The following is a 22,068-nucleotide window of genomic DNA, read 5'->3' as shown; positions in this document are numbered from 1 at the left end:
TCTACGAGACATAATTCCTCTTCCATAGCCATTTGTACTCCACAAATTCTATAATAAAGCAATATAATTCGTTCAGATTATGCAGATAATAGATATATGCTTAAAAATAGAATACACGAAAATATTACTCATATACTAAAATTTATTTAAGCAAAAAAATTGTCTGCAAGACTCTTATTACATAAATAAGCTCTACATGAGCTGACTCCAAACCACAAAATTCATGCAGGAATTTTAAAATACTTAATGTAATATTAAGACCACTAGACTATTAGATAGTTGGGAACAATTTGGAAGACTTAGACAGAGTCCCCATGCATATCTTCAAGCTCTTCTCCTAGAAGATCATCATCATCATCTTGCTGAATTTTATTCTCTAGATTCTTCATGATTTCATCCATAGTGTCAGTAGGTTGATATCTACTAACATATCTTCAGGATTTTCTTCAGCAGCTGGAGCTTCATTCTTCTCTTCATGCTTTGAAGATCAATCTCCATTTCCTTTGACTAGGAAGATTCACCTTGTTCAAACTTCCGGCTAGAGACAAAGTGAGCTTCATGTTCAGTCTTCCTTTTCTTGAGCTGACCATTGAGTTCTTGATAGAGTTTCACTATATGCTTAGGAGTGCGACATATTCTAGACCAATGGCCTTTCATTCCACACCTATAGCATTCTTGGTCCTGTTTGCCATATTCTCCCCCTGGTGGAATTTTCTTTGATTTCCACTGTCCCTTCTTTTTGAAGTTATTAAACTTCTGGTTTTTTCCTTTCCAAGGTGCCTTCTGTGACTCCTTTTTTCCTTCATTCTTCTGTGATGAAGAAACAGCATTTGCTTCAGGCTTACTTAAGCTGCCAGTAGGGCGAGTTAGATGATTCTGCATCAACTCTTCATCTTCACCTTGGTCTTGCTGTAAAGCATTACTAAGGTCAATATACTTCTTGTATTTTTCTTTCTTATACTGGCGGCTTAAATATGTCTGTTTAGGATGGAAAGTGGACAAGGTTTTCTCTATGAGATCTGATTCAGTCAGCTTAAGTCCACACAACTTCATGCGTGTAACAATTGCATAGAGTTTGGCATTGTATTCCTCCACAGTCTTGTAGTCTTGATAGCGAAGATTCTGCCATTCGCGTTTTACTCGAGGAAGAAGTACAGTCTCCATCTTTTCAAAGCGTTCATGCAATGCATTCCACAAGACTATAGGGTCACGTTCAGTCATATACTCATTCTTCAGTGATGAGCTTATGTGATGCCTGAGAAAGTGTAGAGCTTGCGCTCTTTCAGCACTTGTTGCAATTTTGTCATTGGTGGGTTTAATCGCATGCATGAGATTTTTCCCATCCAAGACAATCTCAGCATCTAAGGACCAAGACAGATAGTTGCTGCCATTTGGGGCGAGCTCTGTGATCTCTCTTTTCACAAGATCAGACATTTTCTACATGATGAAAAAAAAATATGCAAGTAAGTTTACTGCTAGTAAACATGTAGTATACAGAAAGTAAATTGGTTTGGAAGCTTAAATAATCTTAGTTATATTTTTCTAGCAGAATAACAAAAACAATAAACCATGCTAGAAAATTAAAATATGAGCCTCATGGGGGGTTTAGAGAACTCATATGCCTGCAACATAAACAAAAAACCAATATCTAATGTCCAGTTGGTAAACAGGCATGTAAAAAAAATAATCTACCGCAAAGATGTTCATGATCTGAACTGCTAGTTCTATGGTTAACTTCAAGTTTTCGAATTTAGCCGAGGGGTGCCGCACGGCTAGCGCGCACATATCAGTGGCAGAACGTCGCGTTCAGGCGGCTTACCCTGTTCGCCGGCAGCGTGCGATGAAGCGGCTTTACATCAGGTGACAGGCCAAATACATAGCATGCGTTGCAGGACTGTTAGTGTTCGTGCTTACTACTAGCAGGCTAGTGCTACGATTACTTCCGTGTAATCTAAATCTTAACGATTACTTCCATGTAATCTGAATCTCAATCTTCAAGACTTAGGATTAGATGTATAACAGTTCAAGTGGTTCTGACCACGGTCTTCAAGCCGGTGGTATACTACGTACATCAAGAATCGTCGGCATGCAGTACCAGCGAGAATCCTATCTATTCTGCCCCTTTTCTTTTCCAATCATGGCTAAATTCTTATGAGCGAGTTCTTTGCGTAGATTAAAGTGCGTAGAACAGATACAAACACATATCTACGCAGCAGATTAGAACCAATCTAATCTACTATCAATCATGTATGTACCTCGGTTTCTCACGTAGAGGAAAAACGAAGCTGTCGTGTAGGACAGTTCGGCTGAGCCGAGGGGACCTGCCAGCGTGATGCCGGCGCGATGTCTGAGTTGATGCCGATCAAACGTAGACGACGTCGAGGTTCTCGGCGCCGTCGAAGTCGACGTAGATGAACTGGACGTCGGTGTCGATGTACAGCTTCTTGATGCGTCAACTCCGTCGATGTCGATGTAGAGCAGCGTGCTGATAACGTGTTGTGAAACACGTCGTCAACGTCGGATCGACTCTCTCTCTCTCAACAATCACACGGACACACGGACACACGGAGACACAAGAACACAAATACGAGAGACAAATCTTTATTCCTCAAATTCCCTCTTTTACAATGAACATATCTCTCATATATATATTCTCAAAGTCTAGAGTTTCGGTAAGAGCCCACAAACAAACCGGACTAGGAATAGGACTTCCAGTCTTTTCCTTTCCTTCTAGGATTCTTGTTCCAAAGTTGATTTGTTTACAACACTCCCCCTTGGGCGATTACCAACGATATTTTATGCCTCATCAAAAACTCCATCCGAAAACCTGTCGAAGCATTATGGATGCAAAAAAATGAAAAATAATAAGATGAGTAAATTTGGTTTTCTTAAAAAAGCAGGTTGTCAGCTAAAGTACTTAAATTTAAACTATGGTGTGGGTGTGCAACAAGATAAAAGTACTGTGCATGTTATCAATGATTTAGGGCTAGAAAACAGACAAAGGGTCTGTTAGATAAAACGCAAAAACTTTTTGCGTTGGAATCTTACTAATTTGAAGTACTAAATAAAGCCTATTTACAAAACTTTTGCACAGATGGGTTGTAAATCGCGAGACGAATCTAATGATGCTAATTAATCCATGATTAATCAATAATTAGCGTGGTTACTGTAGCACTACTGTTGCAAAACATGCATTAAGTAGGCTCATTAGATTCATCTCGCGATTTACAGCCCATCTATGCAAAAAAATTTGTAAATAGACTTCATTTAGTACTTCATACATGTGTCGAAACATTCGATGTGACGACTTTTTTACGTTTACGGGGATTATGGGGTGGGAACTCAACAGGGAAAAAAAGCATCGCGCAGCCAAGTTGGCAAACAGACAGACAAAAAAAAACATCGCACTCCAAAAGTTTTAAATTTGTTGTACAATGTTTCGTACACAGGAGGCAGTGGAGATATGGACCACAGATGTGAGAGATTAGGATTAGTCTAATCACGTGCAGACATATATGAAAGGAAGGCAAAAAGGGAACATCCATTCTTTTGTCAGTGAAACGGAAGGACAATACAGTACAAACTTTAGAATGGACAGTACCAGAAGAATTTGTAGGTGCGAAAATGATTCATGACGAATTTGTAGGTGCGCAAAAAAAAAGAAAAAAAAATCTACCAACCCGAACTGATGTGAACAGTAAGAAAGGAAGTAGGATCTCTAAAGGGGAAAAGGAAAACGAGCCAATACCTGACCTCACAATGGAGGAGCCGGAACACTACGCAGCTGCTTCAGTGGTTCTTGGTCGCCCCCATAGTAATCTGACCAGAAAGTAGCTTTACCGCCACCGTAGATCCAGAGAAGGGTGAGAGTAACAACAGGAAGGGAAGGGGAGGGGGCAGAGCAATCGAAGAGTACACTCACAATGGCAAATAATATGCAGGACAACCGTAGGCCTGCTAATGGGTTGGGTTGAAATGAGTTTTATGGGGTGGATTTGAAATGGATTGTGTTTGGATGATTTAAAATGGGTTGTATTAGTAAATGGGGTGGGTCGGGGCGGGTTCTATATAAATGCGGGTTGGGGCGGGTTGGGGTGGGTTGAAATGGATACTTTTTACAAAATAGTATAACTATATATAAATGTGGGTCCCACTTGAGAGCTGGACTCTGAAATTAAAACCACGTGTTTATATCAGAAAATTTTATCGAAATTGACTGAATTTTGTTGGAGATAACTCAGTTCGACTGGCAGCTATTTTGTGCAAAGCAGTGTGGCTAGAACTACCTGTGGGCCCCACATGAAGAGCCGGACCCTGGAATTAAAACCTCGCGTTCACACTATAAAATTTTATCGAAATTGACTGAAATTTGTTGGAGATGACTCAATACGACTGGCAGCTACTCTGTGCAAAGCTGCGTGGCTAGAACTACACGTGGGCTCCACATCAAGAGCCGGACCCTAGAATTAAAACCTCGCGTTCACACTATAAAATTTTATCGAAATTGACTGAAATTTGTTGGAGATGACTCAGTACGACTGGCAGCTACTCTGTGCAAAGCAGCGTGGCTAGAACTACACGTGGGCTCCACATCAAGAGCCGGACCCTAGAATTAAAATCTCGCGTTCACACTATAAAATTTTATCGAAATTGACTGAAATTTGTTGGAGATGACTCAGTACGACTGTCAGCTACTCTGTGCAAAATAGCGTGGCTAGAACTATACGTGGGCTCCACATCAAGAGACGGACCCTGGAATTAAAACCCGCGTTCACACTATAAAATTTTATCGAAATTGACTGAAATTTTTAGAGATGAGTCAATATGACTGACAGATACTCTGTGCAAAGTAGTGTGGCTAGACATATATGTGGTCCCCACATTAAGTGTAGAACCACTAAATTCCTCTGCATAGTAGAACTCATGGGTTTTTATGGGTTACCCGTTTATAATGGGGCGGGTTGGTTAGAATTGAGAAATTAACTAATTGGGTTGGGTGGGTTGGGTATTTAAATATGTTAATTTTGGGTGGGTTGGGTATGGTGCGGGTTCCAACCCATTAGCAGGGGTAGACAACCGGGAGACAAGGTATGCAGACCGATTGTCCTGCAGGCAACCAGGGAAGATGGAGGACAATTGCTATTAGATATGCAAATCCAAGAGTCGTCCTTAGCAGTAGCTTGATAGGGGAAAACCACCTGACGGAAGCCGTCCGCGTGAGGCTAGCAGTGAATCCAAAGAGGTAAAAGAGCGAAGGTTTGGAGAAGTCAGGGGGAGTGCAAGGGCAACTGGGCTCAGCAAGAGCGTCGACAATGGCGTGCAGAAGCGATGAGGGATCGAGGTGACGGAGATGAAAGAGTGGATGGGGGCTGTTGCACGACTGAGGAAGCAGATGCAGCGGTTCACAAGCGGTACAGTGTGTGAACCAAAGGAAAAACAAGACGGCTGTGAAACTGGAATGTGAAAAAGGAGCTAGAACTTGTTGACCAGCTGAGCCCGCAGCAGAGAAACAGTAGTACAGTGTGTGAACCAAAGGAAAAACAACAAGACACGGCAGTGAGACTGCAATGTGAAAAGGGAGTGAGAATTTTGGCAGTGTTTTGGTTCGTGAAAAAGTTTGGATTTTAGCAATGTAGCACATTTCACTGTAATTTGACAACTAATATCAACTTATGAACTAATTAGGCTTGAAAGATTCATCGTGTATGGAATAATCATACTGTAATTCGTTTTTTCAGCTGTATTTAATGCTTTATGCATATTTTCGAAGATTCGATACGACAGGTTACTTTAGGAAATAATTAGGCTTAAAAGTTTCATGGACTAAGTGGGCTTAAAACATTAATCTCATATGAATTAGTTAAACTGTGTTCGAAGTTTCGATATGACGAGTACTGTAGGAAATAATTAGGCTTAAAAATTTTATGGACTAACTGGGCATAAAATATTAATCTCATATGAATTAGTTGAACTTTGTAATTAGTTTTTTTTTCCAAATGCATTTAGTAGTCCATGCATGAGTCTGAAGATTTGATGTGACAATTAGTATCCAATCATGGACTAATTAGGCTTAATAGATTCATCTCGTATGAAATAGTTAGTATCCAATTATGGACTAATTAGGCTTAAAAAATTTATCTCGTATGAAATAGTTATGCATGTTCCATGCATGTGTTCGAAGATTTGATGTGCTATGTAATTAGTTTTTTTCAGCTGCATTTAATGCTTCATGCATGTTTTCGAAGATTCGATACGACGTGTACTATAGGAAATAATTAGGCTTAAAAGTTTTATGGACTAACTGGGCTTAAAATATTAATCTCATATGAATCAGTTAAATTGTGTTCGAAGATTCGATACGACGGGTACTGTAGGAAATAATTAGGCTTAAAAGTTTCATGGACTAACTGGGCTTAAAACATTAATGTCATATGAATCAGTTAAACTGTGTAATTAGTTTTTTTTTTCAAAATGGATTTAGTAGTCCATGCATGAGTTTGAAGATTTGATGTGACAGTTAGTATCCAATCATGGACTAATTAGGCTTAAAAAATTCATCTCGTAATGAAATAGTTATGCATGTTCCATGCATGTATTCGAAGATTCGATGTGACGGGTACTGTAGGAAACAATTAAGCTTAAAAAATTTATGGACTAATTAGCCTTAAAAGATTTATCTCGTATGAAATTGTTATACTGTGTAATTATTTTTCAAACTACATTTTATACTCTATTCATGAGTCCGAAGTTTCGATGTGATGGGTACTGTAGGAAATTCCTTGAAAACTAAACATGCCCTTGTTGACCAGCAGAGGCGGCAGTAGAGGAACATGGCATTGTTGACAAACAGAACTCAGCAGAGGCGACAGTAGAGGAACATGGCATTGTTGACCAGCAGAGCCGGCAGTAGAGGAACACAAAATTGACTAAGTTGGATTGAGATCGGACGGCGTAAATAAAATGAGGAGACGTGGATAGTCTAGGTGTGCGCAGCACGTGAGCGCTTTCATATATAGAAATAGAAATTCCCCATCTATCTGCTTTTTCTCCCGTGCTCTGTTCCCGACCCAATCCTAGCAACTTGGATATTTTGATCATTTAATATATTTATTATCTTATGTTATAATAAATATTACAATTTTGATACTTAATTATGTGCTATAAATATATAGTTTAGACTGTTAAAAAATTCACGCTTTAAAAATTTTGAATACCCAAATCTTAAAAAAAAATCTAACCCACGACCTGTCGCGCTACAGCGCCATCACGCGACCCTTCAAACCCTGTAGGCCGTCGGCCTTTTCTCTCACGCTGTGGAAACTTTATTGCATGGCCCACTTCTCCATGCCCCAGCTCCCCTGACGTCCTCCCCTGCTTTTATTTAATGTTGCTTGTACTAAAAATATTATATCTTCTTCATACTACACTTATTTCAAAAACTGATTACACCATTATATTCTACGCAACGAGACGAACAAAATTAGACTCCGCTTGCATATGTTTTGATGATGTTCATAAACTGATAGTAACTTATGTGATGATTTGCTCTCTTTTTATAGCAACTTATGTTAATATCGGCTTACTGTAGTAGCAACTCATACGCATAATGACTTTTTATTTTGTGTCTACTTCTATGCATGATCGTATGATAGAATTTGTTTGTAATAACTTATATTTTATATGTTTGGCAACTCATGTGTATATTAGATTTTATTTTTTGGCAATTTTTATTTTTATGAAAATTTGTGTATAAACTTATGTGTACCACATCTCACTCCTTTTTTAACTACTTAAGTGTATGACATCTTCCGTTTATGGCAACTCATGTATATTATAAATTCTATTTTTGCGATATCTATAATAGATTAAGCTTTTGTGGCAACTTTATTTTTATGACAATTTATAAATATTTTTGTGGCAACCTTTTATCTTATATGTGTGACAACTTATGTATCTCAAATTTACATATAAGTTACTACCCGTACAAAATATCTTCAAAATATGTGCAGGTGAGATCTAATTTGTTCGTTTCATCACATAGAACACAATGGTGAAATCGGTATCTAAAACGGAGATCATAAGAAGGTGATAAAGTATTTTTTCTTGAGCAAACTGCATGTTAATAAAAAAATCCCCATGGTGTTGCGATATGCGGTGGGAGAGACAGGTAAAGACTTCAAAAGACGTGCGAGCAGACGGTTCAATACAAAAAAAAGAGCAGTGGGGAAGAGGTCGCGCGCTCCATGATAGCGTGACGGGTCGCGCGTTAACCAGGTCCAAATCTCAAATCCTGCACCCGCCCCTGCCCAAACCCACCCCACCCACACACACTCTCATAGTAGGCAAAGCACTTGTCGTTGCTTCAGCGGGTGCACAACCATCCTGGTGGTATTTAAGTTGGTTCGATGATTCAACGGGGGCGTCAAATCCTAAAGGGTGGGTGATTGTAACAGAACGGGCCAGATGGGCCGGGCCGAATCCCGGATTACTGTAGCTCGGCTACTGTAGCGCCGGGAGTATAGTCCCAGACTGGAAGTTGAGAGAGGGACGAGCCAGCTTAAATACTAGGCCCAGGGTAGTTGAATAACTCCGGTTGCAACCTTTTGCGCGAAGCGAGGACGAAAGCGCAAGAGAGTTATTTAGCAGGTGTGATTTACTCAACGTGCAGAGTAGATCTTAGCCGTTACCCGGGTCGAGTCGTTACAGTGGTAGGGTTTTACATGTATATCATTATAAAAGATGGCCCCGACGTCCAAACCACTAAAAAGTTTGGTGACACCTCTATATCATCGCGTTTTTTCGTTTTGACGTCTGTACCATTCCATCCATCATCCGTTAGAAGTTAACAGATCTAGGGTTCTGACATGTGGACTCTTACATCAAACCTTATCCTCCCAACTCTTTTTTCTCACGGGCACCACATCCACTCGAGGCCTCCATCCACGCCCCATCCACCCCAGGCCTGCGCCCCCATCCCACGCCACCGCCGGTCAGGCTGCCGCCCCGCCCCTCCTCCCACCCCTCCGGATTCCCCTCGCCGCCCGCGCCTGCAGCTGGAGAGGGGCGTGGGGCTTGCGCGGGGGCCTACGCGGGGGGCTGCGCGTGGGGGTCCGCACGCTGGGGGCGCCGCCCTCCACTCGCTGACCAGGCCGGACGAGGAGACAGGGCACGCCGGACCAGCGGCGCTGCGCGGGGGACTAGGCCGGACCAGGCCGAGCCTGCGCGGGGGGACCAACTATGTGGGGGGCTGCGGAGTGGGGCTTGAAGATGCGTCCGGGCACTCACAGGCGAGAGGCAGAGGAGTACGCAGCGAGCAGCAGGTACATTTCTGAATTTTTTCTCATGATTTTGCTACTAGAATTAGAGAGGAGAGATTTGCTTGTATTTGCTTGCATATGTGATGAGGCTGCATTGTTGTTCATCTGTAGGATGGACGACAATAGTCGTTTCAAGCTAGAAATTCAAATCGTTGCTCCCAACTGTCGTGGTAGATGGTACAGCTTGGAAAAAATTGTGGATGCTGACTTCACCAACTTCAGAGATTTGGTTGTTGAAGTTGTTGACAAGTGTCCTCCCAGTTTCAGCGACGTAGTGAAACTGTTTTACTCATGCATGGATGCAAAGGCCAATATCCAAGTCTATTCTGACCAAGATTTGGTTGAAATGTTTGCAAAACATGAAGCTTCAAAGTGCTGTTATATGACTTTCTGTTATCATAGCCCTGGTAGTAAGCCTCCTGAGATTCCTATATGGGATGTTACTACTACTAGCAAGTCAGTTGCAGCCTCATGCACTCCTTCAATGCCATGTCCTAGCATAGCAGAACCAAGCTTTGAAACTCATACCCATGAAACTGAACAAATGCCCAACCCAAATCCATGTGATGAGTACTTAGGTGTGGATGGGGAAGGGTTGTATATTGATATTGGTCCCGACAGAACCTGTCAATCCTCAAAGCCAACAAAGAGATCATGAACCATCCCAATCAGACACATGCAATGATTCTGACACGGAGGTAGTGGAGGTAGTGGTAGCAAAGGGACTGGCAAGAGGAGACATAAGTGCCAAATATGCAAAGAGTTAGGGCACCACTGGTACAAATGTAACAATGGGAATCCAGAAGATATAGCTGCAATAGAGCGTGAGAGGTAAACTCCATGGACATTACTACTATATGTGTTTGCCTTTAGACATGTATATCAAATAATTTTTTCAGGGGTCCACCAAAGAAACAGCTCAAGAAGAAAGCAGTTGCTTGTACCAGAGAGAGTAGCATTATTGTGGCCACTCCTGCATCAAGAATGGTCTGGCCACACAATGAGGTGGTGGCTAATGCTACACACAAGAAAGGGAACAGAAAATCATCTTCATCATCATCAGGTGCCAAGAAAAGGAAGAAGACAACAACCAGTACTTCAACAAGTACTGCTAGCAGGTATGGTCTTGTTCTATTCTCACTTTTCAATACTTTGTGATTTACAGCTCACTGATAGACATTTCTTGCTTTCACACAAGATCTGGAAACTGGATCCAATGATCCTGTGCCTCTCCAAGTTCTGCCTCCTGTTCTGCCTGCTGCCTCAGCACATACAGCGCTCCACCAATGAAGAAATGTGGTGTCACGAAGAAGCTAACACCAAAAAGGGCGCCAGTTCAGGTTGACAGCCCGGCCAGCCCAGCTGCAAATACTAGAAGCAAGAAGAAACTGAAGCTTGAATAAAATGTAATTGATGAGTGTTATTTTGTTATGTAATATTATGCAATGGAGTTGTATTTAAGACACTTTAGTTTCGATGACCAGTCCTGTGGAGATGGAAACTAGTAACTTAGGTGCTTAAATGTTGGTGCAATGAACAATTACTTTGTGATGTTATTTGTTACTGTGAATTGTTCCTCTTATGTAGGAAAATATAATGTTGTGTTGCTGTCCACATGAATGATTCTGATGTTGTCCAAATGATGGACAAAAAATATATTTTTATTTGTGCTGTCCAAATATAATTTATTTGTGCAAGAATTAAAAAAATATCGTATTGCAAACCATATTACATTTCTGCGTGGAGTGCCATGGAGTGGCATGGAAGACAAAAAAAATTTTGGTCATGTACTCAAACGTTGGAAGCAAAATAGAATGGCATGGAGGGTAAATTATTTTTTGGGCACCCAAGGGCATCATGGACCTTTTGCAGCTCTGTTAGCATCCGTTAACCTCCAATCCATCCATAATGGTACAGACGTCAAAACGAAAAAAACACGATGATATAGAGGTACCACCAAACTTTTTAGTGGTATGAACGTCGGGGTCATCTTTTATAATAATATACATGTAAAACCCTCCGCCCATGCACGCAGCCTAGTCATGCACACCCATGCACCACAGGCCGCGCTCGTCGCGCTCCTTGCCATTGCCAACCATGCCTATGACGCTTAACCCCGCAGCTTCTGCATCGTCCCACGCCCTCGTGCTCACGGGAGGGGCACCACCATCGAGGTCGTTGTGGCATGCCAAAGTTAGGGACACCGAGAGGCGAGAGAGGTCATCATGCCATGGCAAGCCACCCTCCACATCGGGACCGGTCACACAATTGTCATCCATGAGAGATGCAAGAGAGGAGGAACAGAAAAGGGGAAAATAAGAAGCAAAATAGATTCACCGAGAGATACAGGAGAGCTGCCGATTATATATAATAGAATCTTTGGCGCAACTTTGCCGCGTCGTACTGAATTGGGCCAGTGTTTGGCCACCTTCTCAAACAAATTGGAAGGTGAAACTGACTGGTCAGTTTTGGATAAGAAATTGTCCTGTCAGAAAACATGATTGAGGCAACGAGAGAAACGAAGAAGTAAAAGGGATGAGATAAGATAAGCACAGTCGCTCGTTAGGTTTTCATTAACGGAAATAAAAATTTATTGGAGGTCATGGATAAATAGGATAAACAGTATATATCAGAAATATCGAACTAAATTCAAAAAATTAAATTGTTTCAAAAAAATTCATAGAAATTTATTTGAAACTATTTCTAAGCTACTAAGCATCATTTGTTCATAGATACAAACATAAATAAAACATTATGAGTGCGGGATTGTCACGCCGGTGAATTTGGACCATCTGTGTAGAAGCAGGAAAAACATAAAATTTTTGAACAATATCTAATTTTATCGGACCCTACGGATAGAATGGATATATTGGAAATTTTGATAAATTTTAGCCGATAAAGGAAACCCTTTCGTCTGAGGATGAAGGTTTTAGGAAAATATACGTATACGAATTGATCATCTAGGGACTATTTACAGCAAAAGATCCACCTTTTTTTCACATTGCGGACAGTTAAGATAAGAATATTCTTTCACCAGTCATAAGGTCATGCGCGACACATGAATCTTGGATATAATTATTTTCCCACCAATATCTATTTTTATGCTGTTTTTTTCTCGACTTGAGTTCGGAACCGGCAACGAAATCCAGCGACCCCGAAACCAGCGGTGACAAACATTGTAAAATTTGCCATATTTCAGACGTTCAATTTCCTATGACTCTGTTCGTTGTGCTGTGGCTGGTGCTGATTTGTTGTAAGAGAAAAGTACTGTTGGCTGGCTAGTAACTACTAGCCGGTGCTGGTTTGACGTGAGAGAAAAATACTGTTAGCTGGATGCAGCGAACAGAGTGTATATGTGCCCTGCAATTCAGCACATAGAAGGCCAATATAAGCTTGGCGACCTTCAGAGGCTGTATTGTTGAATTTAAACATTGGACATTCTTTAGAACGCCACTTTGCGTTGACCAATAAAAGGATAAGCTACCAATACATGGGCTTTGTTTATTTGGGGTCTCCGACAAGTAATTGCTGAGACTCAAAATTGATTTTTCAGATTTAGGACAAGAATATATCCGAATTGGATACCCCGTGAAGATGGAGATGAATGAGCTGGAATTAGCCCAGAACCTCCCGGTTCAACTAATATGTTCCTTCCCCAAAATCTTTCATGTTCGCATCAACTGCAAGTCTGCAACCGAGAAAATTTGGCAAACTGTAGCATTTTCTGCAGACACTAGATATTCCACGACCATCTGAGCCAAGCAGGAATATAGCGCACAGATGTAAATGTATGGAAAATCAAAATAATCTCCACCATTTTATTGACAACAAGACAATCATTTATTGACGACCTTCTGGTAAAGCAACGGTAGTTGCTCCCCAGAATGGTGCAACAGCCATGATCAAAGTGATCCAGCACAATAATGTACGGGGTAATAACACAATCATCACTGTGCTTATGCTTCCAGTTTATCATGCCTCTGGCAAAAGGACGTGATCCTTTCAAGGGCATTCTCAAGAGTTGGTATATCCATGGCAAAAGTGATACGGATCCAGTCCTTCATTCCTAATGCACTTCCTGCAAAAATACTCATCAGCACTGGCTTTTTATCACAGGGTACCAAAACAGTTAGATATATCGCCATATCGGTACTGGTACTACTTTCTCCAAATTATAGTTGTTGCCAGCCAATTTTTTCAGATAATGGAATAAACCAAGTATCCTAGCTTCTACATGTTCTCAGCCATCTAAAAAATGAAAACGGAATCTTCCTATGTGAATTGTAGCTGCCGAGCTGGTGACGGGTGAAATCGCCTAATTGAGTTCTTTGGTAATTTGTTAGTGCGAACTGTACCTACTTATATTTTACTGTCTACTCCATCCCAAAATATAGCTACATTTAAGTTTACCCCGAGTCAAACATTTTTAACTTTGACCATGAATAGCAGAAAAATCATAAAGATTGACAATGTAAAAATGCGATTCATCATGAAAACAAATTTTGAAATAAATTATTTTTAGAGATATTATAGGCCAAAGATAAATATTTGACTTAGGACAAACTTAAACATAGCAATATTTTTGGGAGGGAGAGAGTAATAGGATAATGGCACTGGCACTCATGATGATAAAAAGTGGTTAAGCTAGAACAGCTATATCAACATACAAGAGAATATATATCATGGACATAATTTGATGTTTGAATTATACCGCTTTGCCTTATACTAAGTTGACATTAGAAATTGAAAGAGGGATTGGAAACCAGAAGCATCCAAAGTAGCACATAGATGGAAGTTAAATGTACCTGGTAACACTATTACAGACTCCTCTTTTGCCAACATGCAGCAGAAGTCCAAATCATCCTGGATGCCATCCAAGCAAGAGAGATCCAACTTTGCCTGTACAACAGAGATCATAAATTGTATTATGATTGAAAATTTGAAGCTAGGAAACAGTGAGCATTTTATCTGAAGCTTATTTGTACTGAATCTCTTTACCATGACAAACATTGATCCCTCTGGCTTGTGAGGGCATGTAATGCCCCTAGCCTCCTTTATTTTACTGTAACATAAATCTGCCGAATTCCGCAAAAGATTAAGTATTTTCATGAAGTAATCTTCCTTGGTGTTGGCTATTATTTGAGGGACTGCACCCTGTATGAAATAATTAGTAGAATGTTTGACATCAGCTAAAAATAAACTGCTGTTTTAACAAATATTGTTCAATAAATTGTGAACGCATATACCTGGATAAATGTTGCAGGATCATTTGTGATATTAATGTAGCTTTCAATCGATTTATCAACCTGTAAGAGAAATCAATGGTAACCATTAAAACCTAAATAGAATAGGAGCCTAAAAATGAGTTTGACTAATATGACCTTGCAAATCTGGAGTGGCTAAAAAATTATCCAGTATATTATATCATTTAAACACATACTATATCATTGGTAATTCCAGGTCCCAGGTTCCAACAGTTAATTTAACGTTAGAATAATTAATACTAGGACAGATAAACTACTACCACACAGCTTGTGTAAAGGATATTGTAGTCCAAAAGTTATAGTCAAGCAACGTAGTGTTGTAGAGGGCAAAATTAACCTCAACAGTTTTTCCTTGCTTTCAGAGGTTTGATTGATGACATAATCCTATCCAGAACAATGCTTCATATTTTATAGTTTTCAATTTCCATTACTCTGTATGACAACTTGTGTAAAGGATATTGTAGTCCAAAAGTTATAGTCAAGCAATCAACCTCATTACAGAGTTTTAGTTTGTTGCATCACCTACGATTTATCACATCAGCTAGTGTCTAGTGTATCAACTTATATTTTCTCACTGATAAAGAATAAGGACACAGACATCAATTTGCTTCCATCATATGTTTTTAGTGGCTGTTCAGTTAAAAGGAAACCCGCGTGTCAAAGTAATAATGCTCATATATCTATGAAAACTGGAGATCCTATTCCATTACTGATCAACAAAGTCCCTGGATCCAAAAAGGAAACCAAGAGAAGTACTGCACTGCTTCAGCATCTATGTCATGATAGATTAGTGCTTAGTTTTATCTAAAAAGGACCCAACCATTTGGAGAGACGTCCCCTTGGCATCTTAATTTATCTGCACCTGTGAAACACCTATACACCCTAGTATTTCTTTATTTTACGAACATTATCAAGATAACCAGGAAGAGACACTGAATCCATCAACTATTTGTTAGCAGAAAATTCCCAGCCAGAAAATATTCAGAAACAACTGACCAGATGTTACAATTATGCAAATTATATTTTCTATAGAGGATGGAGTCACATGTTATTTAGAATGGGTCCCATTCACCCCTACCCACAGCACATCTCAAACAAGCATATAGTGATGTACAGACAGTATTAGTTGACAGCCTAAAGAAATGCATACAACGACAGATCAATGTTTACCTTGGCTTCTTTTAAGATGCAATTCAGGTCGCACATTGCTATCCAACCAAGTCGCCAACCAGGCACAAGCCATCTTTTTGATATAGATCCCACGGTGATCACTGGAACCATATCTGCAAAGATACCCATCGGTATAAAAGGCTTATTCCCAAAAGCCAAATGGTCATATACCTCGTCAGCAATGATTATTATTCCAAGTTTCCTTGCAGTCTCTGCAATCTGTTCATGTCCAGTAAAAAAATCTCATCAAAAAACAAATAGGGACACAACCTAGGAAATATTTGTCTGAGAATAATATATACTCACTTTGGCCAAATGATCATGTGAGTACACACTCCCACAAGGGTTACTGGGATTTACAATGACCATCGCAACCGTGTTCTCATCAGCAAGAGCCTCCACGGACTCAAGATCAGCCTCCCAGCCTCGGTCAGGAATAAGGTTGAAATGCCGGGCCTCTAGATTACTGAACATGGTCCGTGACTCATATAACGGAAACCCAGGTTTGGGAAGCAAGATGTTGGATCCAGGCTGGGCGAGGACGGAGATCATGACGTCAATAGCTTGGCAGCATCCAGCAGTGAGGTAAATATCATCCGGTGAAAGCTGGTAAGGAAGATCCCGTGATAGGTACTCTGCAATAGCACTGCCAATTCAAGAAAACAGTATATGAGATATGGTCATGAATTCAGAAACCGAAAGTTTAGGGGACGAAAAAGGTGACGTTACATAGAACAGAGGCATGAGAAACTGAACCTTACAGGCAAGAAAGCTTAAAACATGCAGATTCATAAACACTTTTAAGTGAATTAGCAGATTGTACTATTATGTGGATAAGATCTACAAGAAAGTACTTCCATGAGTAACTCTGCATCTTCCCTCAAAACCCCTGCATATGAACGCCGCCTTCTGTTTCGGCCTCGCATACCAGTTGACTACGAAGTGGTGCGAGCGTCAGAGGTTAGCGAGAGGATGGCCACTCACCGGCGCGCGGAGAGGACGCCGACGGTCGGAGAATACCCGTTGTGCTCCCCGGACCGGAGCGCGTCCACTATGGCGTCCTCGGCCTCGGGCGGAGGCCTGAAGCAAGCGCAGCCGGTGGGGTCGCCGCTGCCGAGCATCAGCATGGGCCGCGGGCCCGACTCGTCGACCGAGGAGAAGACGCGGCCGAGCACGGCGCGGATGCTCATGCTCCCGGCGTCCGCCAGCGGCGCGCCCCGCGCGGACGCCCGGGAGATACGCCATTCCGTCGCGCCGGCGCCGGCGCCGCCGTTCCCTTCCATCTCCGGACTCTTGTCGGACCTCATACTGGACTTGCTCAATGCTCACCCTCTTTGAACACGGATTTTCACATGTAATGTAAGTATGGTTTTGCATCTGTCCGGCTTCCTTCTTTAAAAGATATCGATCACTCTGTTTGTTGCTGACAAATAAGACCGGTGCTGAGTCAGAGCAATTTTTTTAGGAAAGAAATCAACTTTACTCAACAACTATCGTTCCGGACAGCTACCGCAACGTGGTAAACGACACGGAACAGTGCAAGGATCAGCCATGGCATCTTTGCACGGTGGACGTCATTTGCAAAAAAAGAAAGGTTTTTAAGAGGAACAAATTGCCCTGATTTCGTGCTAGATATAAATATTCCTGTTCTTCCAAGCCGTGCAATTCTTCTCTCGCGTCACTGCTCGCCAATTCTTTTCACGAGTCAACGAGTGGTGGCTAGTACTCCATTCTGGAGCCACCGAAAACTGACGGAGTGACGGTTTTGCTGTTTGCAAGCTGCGAATATACAATGTGAGTTCGATTTTTAGTTCTGTAATTGCCTAATTGGTGATCACTCCATGATGATGCATGGTGATTTGGTGGGGCATCGGGCACAGAAGAAAAAAAACTTGCAGAGGCAGCGAACCGCGCACTTCAGGAATGCTTCCTGGTTGACTTTAATAGACAAATCTACCATGATTTTTTGTTCCTTTTGCTAGTAGTAATGTAACTAAGTGACGTGAGGTGAGGCGGAGGGAGCAGGGCTGCTAACCGTCGTGCCGGCAGGACGCCGACGGACGGGGAGTAACCGTTGTGCTTCCTGGAGCGGAGCGCCGCCACCACGGCCTCCTCGGCCTCGAGCGGAGGCCTGAAGAAGGCGGAGACGGTGGGGTCGCCGTTGCCAATCGCCAGGACGGGGCGCGGGCCGGAGGCGTCGACGGCGGAGAAGACGCGGTCGAGCACCGCGCGTATGCTCATGCTCCCCGCGGTGGCTAGCGGCGCGCCCGCGGACTGCCGGCAGATGCTCCACGGCCGCCCTTCCATCTCCTCTCGTGTGGCGCTGTGTGCCTCTTTTCTCAAAGAAAATTATCCTATCGTACCTAGCCTGCTGCTTACTGTGCCCAAGTCTTTTTTTCTCTCCCTTTTAGCAAAGGACTTCAGGCCTTATTTAGTCAAAAAAAATTACAGTATCCATCACATAGAATTTTCGGACACATGCATAGAGCATTAAGGGAGTGTTTGGTTCCCCGCCACACATCGCCACCGCTACCGTGCCCGTGCCATGCTACAGTCCCGCCATGGAAAAGTAAACAGTGGGAGCTGACAGTGTGGCGGTCTTTTTGTCCGCCACAGCCTGTGGCTCGCCTAAGGTGCGGCGGGGCTGATGGTGGCTGTAATCCAAACACGTCCTAAATACAGTTAGAAAAATAATTAATTATATAGTATAATTGTTTTATAAAAAATAAATTTTTTAAACCTAATTAGTTCATAATTAAATATTAATTGTTAAATAAAAAAATAAAATGTGCTACAATATCAAAACCCAAACTTTTCGCGAACTAAACACAATCTCAACATTTTTCTTGCAAAAAGATCGAAAGCTACAACAAAGCTTGGTAAACGACACAACTTCAGCAAACAAAATCAATGATTTTTCAAACCAATGAATACTAGCACTGGATTTTATGGTAGACGTCCTCAGTTATTTATCAATTTTTGTAAGGAAACTCTTAATGGGTTTCATGGAGATAACGAAAAGATCACATGCTGCCATCCATCATTGTAGTGCATAGGTTTCAACAAATATCGACATCCATCTATCACTCTCTATGCTCAGCTGCTGTAAAATATAAAGATTCCATATCCATATAACAATCATGCCTCATTACTTGTATAATCAAGAATGCAGCCATCTTCATAACCATGTTGCTTGCAAAATGTGCATGCCTCCTGCAAGTGCTTAAGTTTTGCATGGACGCATGCTCTCCTAATTGCATGGGCTCGAAGAATATTTTATATCGTCAGACATCGCCGTTTAGAGACTCCGAGTTGGCTCTCGGGAGTGAAGATAAATAAAGAAGCATCCCACCGCTTTACTATATAGGGAACATATCTAGTGCAAACCACAATTTCGTGAAAATACATACAAATCACAGAAAAAAAAGTTGTCTAAATTCACCAAAAAATCACACATATAGATAATATGATGATACACAACCTTATAAAATATCTTGTCCAAACTCGACTTCGTTTGTGAGATATAAAAATAACAAATTTCAAACAAATCAACTGGACAACTTCCTGGCTTGAAATTTGTTATTTTTATATCTCACAGACAAAGTCAAGTTTGGACAAGATATTTTATAAGGTTGTGTATCATCATATCGTCTATATGGGTGATTTTTTTGTGAATTTAGACAACTTTTTTTGTTTTAGTTTGCATGAGTTTTGATGAAGTTATAGTTTGCACTAGATATATCCCCGACTATATAAGCAGAGGTAGACGTCCAGGCACAGGATATCGGGAGCAAGCAAGGAAGACACATGCAGCCTTCAAGTTCCTGATAGCACTCTTTTATAGTAGTAGTGTTTAATCAATCAACTGAATATGCAAGAAGACCATTGTACCATGTTCGCTGTAAGTTAATTCCCCCTAGTTGTTTGTGGGGTATTCCGAAAGGGAAGGCCATATGAAAGTATGTTTGTTTTAATGAAATAGTTTGCTTTTGAAATTTCCTTTACCTCCTGGTTACTTTATGCGAGACGAGTTTCTATGTTAAGGACTATATAGGAGAAACCTCTCCAGTATTGTTCTCACTTTAGCCCAATGTTTGGTGTCCGAGAGAACCTCGTGGCTTCTGAGAGGTGTTTGGTGCAACTACTTAGAGAGACGATAGGACTTATTTAATTTGCATAGGCACGACTTGGGACATCTGAGAAGATTACTGTCGGCGTCAAGAGAACAAAGGTTCCATGAGTAAATGATTCATGTGGATGCTCGACTGCCACGACACCCGAAGGGGATGACTATTGAAATGAGCCCACTTAATTCCTAGGTCCCGGGTATAGGTGGCCAAACGGGCGGCCCGGCCCGGCCCGGCACGGGCCCGGCTAAGCACGGCCCGTTTAGGCACGACCCGCTTAAGCACGAAAATATTAACGGGCCGTGCCGTGCCTACCCATGGGCTGAAGTGCCGGCCCAGGCACGGCCCGAAATTGATTTAATCGGGCCGGGCCGGGCCGTTTGGCCCGGTGGCCCGAAAATATTTAAATAGGGTTTGATAATGGATAACATAGTATTTAAACGGGCTTATCGTGCTACCCATCGGGCCGATCGGGCCGCCCTTTTTCGGGCCGTGCCTGGACGCGTCCATGGGCCGGGATTGAGGCCCAGGCACGGCCCGGCTATCGTGCCCGTGCCGGCCCGAGCCCAATAATATTCGGACCCGTGCCGTGCTCGAGTCGGGCTAATATGGGCGGGCTTCGAGGCCCCATGGGTATCGGGCCAAATGGCCATCTATAATCCCGGGAGCTCGGGGCACTCCGGGACAGCCCTGTTGGGGGACCCTGGGGTGCAGCTCGGCACCGTGGTAGGATGACGGAGCAGCAGAAGAGCTGCCTTCGCTTTGAAAACTGCATTCTAGCAGCTGACAACACAGGTGCATTAAATAGCCCCTAGCCACGGTAGTGCTAAGGACGAGACAATAAATAGCCATTTCCCGCTCTAGTCTACTTGGTAGCGCGGTAATTCGATTCAGACCCCCGTGGCATGTGTGCCGGGTAATTCGGTGACGCGCGCGAGAGCAGTAGTAATCTCGAGATTCGTGAACCGACTATTGTTTTTTTATTTTTAAGTTCATATACCCTCCATCAAAACATGAAATACCAAGACATACCCGCAGAAATAATAAAATAAAGAATGTGGAAGGGGAGAAGACCAGTGCCGTGCTCATCTTCTTCTTGTCGCCGCAGTAGGCCGGCGATTGCGGATGCCCGATGCCGCCGCCCATCTCCACCCCTTCCACCGCTCCCCATCCAACCGGCGGCCTCCGCTCCTCCCCGTCGCAGTAGGCCGGCGGGTGCTGCCCCTGCCCACCAGGTCTCCTTGCCGGATCCGAGGTGCCCAGCCCGGATCCAATCAGGTGGGGTCCCGCCGTTGCTTGCCCCGGGACGACATGCCTCGCTCGTCCCTCATCCCGTGTCTAGGAGCGAGGGGAGGGGCCTCGGGACGTCCCGCCGGAGGATGGCGGCGGCGGTCACGGTGGACGCCGCGGGCAGCTGCGCTACCTGCAGGTGGGTCTTGACCACCACGGCGGGGTACATGTTCTTCCTCCATTACCTGCGAGTGGTGATTTCATATGGATGGATTTGTCTATCCTTTGGTTCTCTCTCCCTCAGACCTCTCTTTCTTCCTCCAAGCGCAGTTGGCACGAGCTACGGCGAGCTTCACTGCTGCGGCGGCGTTGATTTCCCAAAGCAAGGGGCAGTGCGGCAGGGGCATGTTGCAACTTGCAAGAAGCCAGCATCCGCATCCCAGATGCTCGCTAGGGCGTGGGCGCGCTAGTCCACTGGAGCAACGCGCGCTCTGCGACGGCGTGCCATTCCTCCGCGTGTGTCTTGCGCTATCTTGCGCGACGGCAAGGCCGAGCACATGCTTCCTGACAATGACAAGAGATAAGTGAACATAGTAGCAGCCAGCGACCATCCGGCAACACTCAGCAATACCCTCCTGTATTTCTCTCGTACGTTTTATAGCTCTCTACCCACAAGCCCAACTGAAGTTATAGAACATCAAAGCACTATTGTGCAGAGTAAATCTTTGATTCCATTCTTGATTTTGTTCAGTTGATTTATGGTTGCCAAATTCATCTGTCAACGTCTCAAAAATTTCGTTGGTGAACAAATACTTAGATTAATTGTTAGATGCAAAAAAAACAGGTGCATCCTGTTTGGATGATCAAATTTCATGATGTTTTATTTGCACAAAATCTGTGCATCCTTCTAGTCAAATTTTAGCATGCTTCGAAAAAATTTTCCAATAGAAAAAACACAAA

General features: G+C 42.7%; 2 protein-coding genes and 1 long non-coding RNA gene across 4 annotated transcripts; 1 reads left to right on the top strand and 2 right to left on the bottom strand.

Annotated features, from left to right (window-relative positions):
- Positions 1-507: 507 nt before the first annotated feature.
- LOC120653781 lies at positions 508-1,434 on the bottom strand. Its single transcript, XM_039931455.1, has one exon. The coding sequence runs from the start codon at positions 1,432-1,434 to the stop codon at positions 508-510; it is 927 nt and encodes a 308-aa protein (XP_039787389.1).
- An 11,666-nt stretch (positions 1,435-13,100) lies between these two features.
- Positions 13,101-18,114, bottom strand: LOC120699231 (nicotianamine aminotransferase 1-like). 2 transcript variants are annotated; one of them, XM_039983147.1, is made up of 8 exons: positions 17,787-17,916; positions 16,736-17,174; positions 16,058-16,397; positions 15,752-15,970; positions 14,564-14,623; positions 14,316-14,471; positions 14,123-14,216; positions 13,101-13,395 (listed from the first exon to the last, which is right to left on the bottom strand). In XM_039983147.1, the coding sequence occupies exons 2-8, from the start codon at positions 17,056-17,058 to the stop codon at positions 13,274-13,276; spliced, it is 1,314 nt and encodes a 437-aa protein (XP_039839081.1). In that variant the 5' UTR covers positions 17,059-17,174; positions 17,787-17,916; the 3' UTR covers positions 13,101-13,273. The 2 variants fall into 2 exon arrangements, with proteins under 2 accessions (XP_039839081.1, XP_039839089.1); XM_039983155.1 differs by lacking the exon at positions 16,736-17,174 and having other exon boundaries at positions 17,787-18,114.
- Positions 18,115-21,228: 3,114 nt separating this feature from the next.
- On the top strand, positions 21,229-21,882 carry LOC120651754. Its single transcript, XR_005666305.1, has 2 exons — positions 21,229-21,331; positions 21,439-21,882. It is a non-coding gene; the product is annotated as an uncharacterized LOC120651754 (long non-coding RNA).
- Positions 21,883-22,068: the final 186 nt, after the last annotated feature.

Source organism: Panicum virgatum, chromosome 1K, assembly GCF_016808335.1.
Source record: "Panicum virgatum strain AP13 chromosome 1K, P.virgatum_v5, whole genome shotgun sequence".
Taxonomy (NCBI): domain Eukaryota; kingdom Viridiplantae; phylum Streptophyta; class Magnoliopsida; order Poales; family Poaceae; genus Panicum; species Panicum virgatum.
Note: the sequence above shows the minus strand (reverse complement) of the source record. Positions and strands in the feature narration are given on the sequence as shown.